Source organism: Nicotiana tomentosiformis, chromosome 11 (assembly GCF_000390325.3).
Source record: "Nicotiana tomentosiformis chromosome 11, ASM39032v3, whole genome shotgun sequence".
In the NCBI taxonomy this organism is placed as follows: Eukaryota; Viridiplantae; Streptophyta; class Magnoliopsida; order Solanales; family Solanaceae; genus Nicotiana; species Nicotiana tomentosiformis.
In genome coordinates, this window is record NC_090822.1 from 67,657,117 (window position 1) to 67,664,023 (window position 6,907).

General features: G+C 36.1%; 1 protein-coding gene and 1 long non-coding RNA gene across 3 annotated transcripts; one reads left to right on the forward strand and one right to left on the reverse strand.

Moving 5' to 3' along the window:
- The first annotated feature begins 563 nt into the window (after nt 1–563).
- On the forward strand, nt 564–1,163 carry LOC104105597 (uncharacterized). Its single transcript, XR_688405.2, has 2 exons — nt 564–689; nt 900–1,163. It is a non-coding gene; the product is annotated as an uncharacterized lncRNA (long non-coding RNA).
- Nucleotides 1,164–2,641: 1,478 nt separating this feature from the next.
- LOC104105598 (ubiquitin-NEDD8-like protein RUB2) lies at nt 2,642–6,525 on the reverse strand. Of its 2 annotated transcripts, XM_009613945.4 has the most exons (4): nt 6,040–6,263; nt 4,535–4,794; nt 3,641–3,747; nt 2,642–2,906 (listed from the first exon to the last, which is right to left on the reverse strand). In XM_009613945.4, exons 1-3 carry the CDS (start codon nt 6,130–6,132, stop codon nt 3,666–3,668), a joined length of 435 nt encoding a protein of 144 aa, XP_009612240.1. In that variant the 5' UTR covers nt 6,133–6,263; the 3' UTR covers nt 2,642–2,906; nt 3,641–3,665. The 2 variants fall into 2 exon arrangements, with proteins under 2 accessions (XP_009612240.1, XP_009612239.1); XM_009613944.4 differs by lacking the exon at nt 3,641–3,747 and having other exon boundaries at nt 6,040–6,525.
- Nucleotides 6,526–6,907: the final 382 nt, after the last annotated feature.

The following is a 6,907-nucleotide window of genomic DNA, read 5'->3' on the forward strand; positions in this document are numbered from 1 at the left end:
ACTTATAAGCTCTTTTAATAAACTCAGCGAAACACACTCAAAATCTTATACATCTGAAATCATGCCCGTCAATTGTTTTTCTCACTATTCAACTGGAGTAGCTAAAACGTTTTATTCTGTGCATCATACACTAGTTGTAGGTAGGGATGTACAAATCAAATCGATAATCTGCATCAATCCGAAAATTTGAGTCAACTCGAAAAAAAAACCCGACTAGTGATTTGGTTTGACTTGATTTGGTATTGAAAAATAAAACCCGACCATAATAGAGTTGGTTTAGTATTAACTAAAAAAAATCAAACCGAAACCAAACCAACCCGACATTACATGTATACATATTTTATATATTAGATAGATTAAAATATTTATTAGAATGTAAGTTATAAATATTTCTTAATTTTTTTATAATTTCTGTATTTAGCATAATATTTTAAGTTGGGTTTATAGCCCATGTAAATATTTATTTTTGTCTGGCCCATAAAAAAATAACTGAGCCCAAACCAAAACCTAGTCCTAAAGGATAACTAGACTAGTCCTAATTCCTAAAGCTGTTCTAAAACACTTAAACAATTGAAATCACTTTGTCTCTTCTCCAAAAGCAAGAAACTCTATCGTTTCCATTCCAAAACCCCCAAATTAGATCAAACCAAATTATCTCAAACTCTATCAACTCTCTTTTGCTCTCATCGGTAAGGCTCTTCCCTTTCTCATTTTACATGTTTTCTTTTAGCTGCATACATACGCCTTACTTTTTCCCAATTAATTAAATTTTTTTTTCTGATTAGCGAGTTTTTTTAAGTAGATACCTTTATTGTGATGAGATTTTGGTCATGAAAGACAAAAAGTTGTCTATCACCTTCGTGGGGCCTAAAACATTTAATTATTTATAAATATTTCAGGTATTGCAAAAATTATCCTAATGGAAAGGATAAAACTGCAACATATCTCCCAAAGACTGGAAGTGAGGTCATTATGCCTTTACAAGTATTTTGGAAATATGCTCCTCTGGTTGTAATGTCTACTAAGATGCCCAATTTCTTAGAGTTTAATATATTCTCTTTTTGTTTATTTTTTAGGACTCTTGGGTGTAATGTCTACTCTTAAAAAGTTGATGATAATTCTTATGTAGAGTGCAATATGATATGCAGTTTATATTTTTGGTATTTTTTCGTTGGAAGAAGAAATATTAGTTGGAAAGCTCAATTATCTTTGGAAAAGGAGGGATGATTGATTAAAGTTTCTATTAGAACTGAAATTGAAACCATACAACTTATTGACTAACATAGTTGAGGTAAATGCTAAAAAATAAAAACATGGTTGTTATTGGTAAAATTGTATTTAGAACTAAAGAAATATTTGGAGCACAAGTTTATCGAAAAAACCCCGAGAAAATCCGATATTGAAAAACCCGACTTTTGTTGGTTTGCTTAGGTCTATAAATTTAAAAATCCGATACAATTGGTTTGGTTTGGTAATTGCAAAATCCGAACCAACCCGACCTATGTATAACCCTAGTTGTAGGAAAGCTTTTTTATTTTCGGACATGTGGCTTTTGTGGTTCCCAGTACCAACTCTACTTCTTTCTTCTCTACTTTCATATCTTTTCACTTCCCCGGTTCCCCCACCATTCAGTCTTGCCCGTTTCCTTCTCACTACCCAGCACCCTTTCCTCTAACCTCAATTACTCAACAAGTTCAAGCAGAAACTTTAGAGAAACTACGAAACTAATGAATGAAAAAATGGCAAAAGAGGAAATTCAAACTGACGGAATTCTGCAAAATCATTTTGCTACACAGTCTAGAAGCAGCAGAGACGTTTGTTTAACCAAGTTATTTTCCTTGTTTACTGGCGTACAAAAGTTGAGAATAACAGAAAGAATATTTAAGACACAAGTTTCGAAATTTTATAGCAACACAAATATTATGGTATATTTAAGCTCAAGAATCTTTCTTTTCAAATAAATTAAATCAGAACACGTAGCAGTTTTATCTGACATAAATTTGGCAGGCAAGCAAATGTACTGAATCGGAATTGTCGTACATTGACTAATGGGGTGCGCCTCCAATGCTACAAGTATCTACCAACTTCGTTGGATAGTCACTTAACCTGTTAGGTGGATCGGTAGGTAGGAAATGCAGCCCCGTTCCCCTCACCCCCCGAGGTGCCAGACACTTGTACGCTATCCCCTTATTCTTGTTGTTGGGGTGGTTGTACTTTTTTATTGGGTGCACGCTAGATACACTTTGGTACTATGTCGTTCATACTTGAAATTTTCTGAATGAACAAAAAAGGCCAGTCTATTTCAAGAGTTGTTGAACAAAGTGAGGAGGAGACCATATCATTCTCTTCACCGACCATGATAGCGACTGGGGAAGGGGGGGTTTTCCTGTATCACTTTGGATTCAAAGGCCTTCTGCACATAAGTGATATCAATATCTTTGCGCAGTTTCACAAAGATATTTCAGAAGCCAGTCCTCCACAGTCAAACCAAAACGGACAAGGGGATTTCATTCTAAAGGATTGGTATGGTGAATTAGGGCGACATGGTCCACTTATTACCTATTGGGGACCCAAACATCTCAATAATTGATGCAGCCAGTGCCATGGGAGCTAACAATAAGAAAGTGAGCACCATTCCACGTTTATAAGGGGAAACTGATTGAATCTCAGCTAGTCAGCTTTAACCAAGTTTTCATGTTTTACATGAGAAAAGGTAAAAAAGAAAACAAAAAGAGAACTGTCATGATAAATTCATGGATAAAGGTTGCACATTTTTACCCAAATTCGGAAAAATCTAAAGACTACCACCCCTCAATGCAAGAACGAGATGAAGAACAGAACCTCCTTCAATATTGTAATCCTTAGCGGTCTTGTCATCAGCTAGCTGCTTTCCGGCATAAATAAGCCTGCAATAAACCACAGATATGACTGGTATAACAATTGCCTCAAATAGATAAATGGGGAAACCAGCATACCTAGTACTGTAAGTTAATTAAGAAGTTGGTAAGAACACAATCACCATAGAGCCAGTGCAGCTAGCAGTACAGGTAAATTAAGAAGCTGGCATGAATATTTACATTGAATAACATTAGATCAAACTCCCATAGTTGCTGGCTTTTTGCCCTCATAGCCAAGAAACTAAGATAGAGCTAAATCCGGTGAAAATTTTAAATACAGACACGGATTTCGATAAACCATGAATATGGTACTTCCCAGTCCATAAAGTACCAGTTAATGATCATTAAAACACCACAAGAAGTTGTAAAAAATTTGCCGAAGATGTGATTCATGATAATTCTCATCCTCTATGTTATATCAAACCTGAAAACAGATGGGAGGGCGAGAAAGAGAGGTAGCAAAGGCCTTTCATAACGGCACTCACTGTCAATACCAACAAAAGAATTAAAAAACAAAACAAAGAAAAGGAGCACAAAGCAGTCGACATTTTTCATATTATAAAAATTATAGCACTTCACTTGCAAGATCTTTAAAGATGCAAAAATCCCATGCATTCTTTCATCTCCAAGGAACAGATACGAGATTGTGATCAACCAACTCGGATGCCCATCATTGTGTTTGGTGAATGACAGTGGTCAACGATGAAATTAGCCTGTAAGGAAATGGCTAAAGGTATATTGACCTGCTGAATTTTTCAGACAACGCTCTTAAAATGCAGATTCAGGTCTGGAAGGCCAGTTCTGAATATTACATGTACTGGTCCTTAAACAGCAAAGAAGCAGATCCCAACTGCCAATATCAGAAATCTGGTTAAAACATATTTGTTCAATTTACCAGCTTTGAAGCCATACTTGAGTTTTTAAGAAAAACACTACATAACTAGACTTACCAGAATTTAACTTATAAGTATACAACATACTCTCTCCGTCACAATTTATGTGACACTCTTTCCATTTCCGTCAGTCTCAAAAGGAATGACATATTTCTATATTTAGCAACAAATTTAACTTTAAAATACCCATTTTACCTTCAATGAGATGATTCATAGCCACACAACTATCTATGGTTTATTCTAGACTACAAGTTTCAAAAGTCCTTTCTTAACTCCGTGCCCAGTAAAACACCATCACATATATTGGGATGGAGGGAGTAGCATAAAAAACTTAATTGAGAGGTTCACATTCAATTTCACAACCAAGCATCCATACCGAAAAGTATCCAAGAAAAATCATACAGATATCTGCATGTTAATATCCTATGTTTAGTGACTATTGTTATCTTGCATTCACTGTCATTTGAAAGAAGTATTGGGGTTATAATTCTAGGAAACAGGTACATAACTACAAGTGGAAAATGGAGCATTGCAAAAATTATCGTTAAAGGGATGCTAGAAGTACCAGAGAGAACACTACACCCTCAGAAAGAATTTTACCAACAAGCTTCTAGGCCAGGCACACGGTATTATAGAAACAGCAAAATACTTTTTCTTTTTGGCCACAAGGTTAAGAGGAGCACATGTACAACAAAGATCACAAATATACAGTGAAAAACCAAGTAAAACAGAAGAGAAGCAAACCTTTGCTGCACGGGAGGTATTCCTTCTTTCTCCTCAACCCGTTCCTTAATTCGATCAATGGTGTCTGTGGGTTCAATATCAATCTCAATTTCCTTTCCAGTGAGAGTCTTCACCTTAATCATAGTTCCTCCTCTGAGCCTCAAAACCAGGTGAAGTGTTGATTCTTTCTGGATATTGTAATCAGCCAGAGTTCGACCATCTTCCAACTGTTTTCCAGCAAAAATCAGCCTCTGCTGGTCAGGAGGTATCCCTTCTTTGTCCTGGTAAACAACAAATCCAGCTACTCATCAGCTAATGCCTAATAGTATAATATTCACTGCTACAAGCAAGGATTAGCCCCAGAAATTAAAGAGCAATGCCCATTTGGGGGGTTTTGGTGTGTGTGTGTGTGTGTGTTGGGGGTTGGGGGGGGGGGGGGGAGGAGAAGGGAAAGCCTAACGCAATACTTTATTTTCTGTTTTTGGGTTTGAAAGCCTAAGTCAATCGTTCACCATCACTATATGTATCAAACTAGCACATTTTGGGAAAGTATAAGAGAGGAAGCAGTGCACAGTAACCAAACTTTAGGATTACGAATTTAAGCGATACAGGGATGCAACACTAGTCATAAAACAAAATGAGGTGTGTCCACCACCAACACAATCATGATCCATTTCTTTTAAAGGAGAATCCCTAGTTAGAGAGCTAGTTTGAGATAAACTGAGTAATAGATATGAAGATTCATATAGCTGACCCAACCACTTTGAAACAGTGGTGTTGTTTATATTTTAAAATTTTGAACTAATACAAATCCCCTGAACACCAACAGGATGTCCCTTTCGAATTTTCTAGTCCTTAAATTGTTCCTTTAGTGTTAAATAAAACAAATGGAAGAATGAATGGGGTTCTTCCATTATACCAAATATATCCGAAAGGACGCTCCAATTCCCCCAGAAGGAAGACACTTTCCAACGGGATTGGACGTCTAGTATTGTGTTCCTTTCTCCAAGTAAGTGGAATTATTTCGGGTACATTCTTAATCCTTATTAGAGTTGAATGAATGACTAAATCTGAAGGACAGTAGAAGAAAAGTTATTAATGCATTTTTTATAACTGAGAAATCCCCGATGCTGATGGTGCACGGTTCAAAACTCAATGGAAATAGATGCATTCGTATTTTAACGCTAAAGCTAATCAAGACATAAAATTAGGAGTGCAAATAATAGTTCCCTTTCATCTTCGGATTTTCATGACCCGTCTTCCTCCTCGAGATTGTAAGGTGTGCAACTATTAGCCAAACAGCTAGCCTAGGAAGAACTTAAAAGTTAAAAGGCCATATAACCCTAAATAGCAAAAACTAGAGCAATATGTGGGAATTCGTGAAAGATATGACAACTAGAGCGAGATATTTAGAAATAGCAACCAAAGAGACATCAAATAAAACAAAAGGAAAAGGCCGAAAACTAAAATCCATAGCTGAAAAGAATTGGAGCAAAAGCCAAAACGGATTGAAAAGAAAAAGGAACCTGAATTTTGGCCTTGACATTGCCGATGGTGTCGCTACTCCCGACTTCGAGGGTGATGGTCTTCCCCGTTAGGGTTTTCACGAAGATCTGCATGACGGATTATTGCTGCTTCACACACACACACACACACACAGAGAGTGCCGAAACAAAGCTAGAGTTGGTTTACGCTAATACTTGTAGCCAAGTAAGAAAACTCGGGGTGCACTTTGCCGAATCCAATCTGTTTTGGGAATTTTGGGACTATTTTCGTGATTGGCCGCAAATAATGGACCCTCACAACAATTTTCTTTTCTTTTCCCTTTTGGCCAAACAAGATTTATTGCAAAAGATTTACTACTATTACTTTTAGGAACTTAGAGGCAAAACCTCAAAGTTTATGGTTTACTCCTTACACTACCCTCATGTCCTGATCCTATGTTTGAGGTATAAGAAAGGAACGAGAAGCAGAGGAAACAGTCCAAAGAGTAAAAAATGGAAGAGAAAATTAAGTGAAGACTTATTATTTCTTTCTTTTTCTCAACTTTCTTTCTTTAAAATATTTTAAAGAAAATAAGAGAGAAATTCAGTTCTTTTTTTAGTGTCTTTAAATAAGATGAAAATTTTCAAACTCTCTTAAGATAATGTGCTCCAATGCTAAATAAGATAAACTATTCCTAATGTGCATTTTAAATATAACTCTTTGCTTGTTAAAATTCTCTCTTGGAAAACCTGATGCTTGTTACTCTCATATTCCTAACCACATCAAAATATCATGTATTTTGTCTATTTTTGTTTTAAGATATATTCCCTATTTCATAATCAATTTGTGATTCTCCGTCCCAAAGGTAATGACAAAGTATGTATTATGAGAGTCAAGGCATGTAATTTT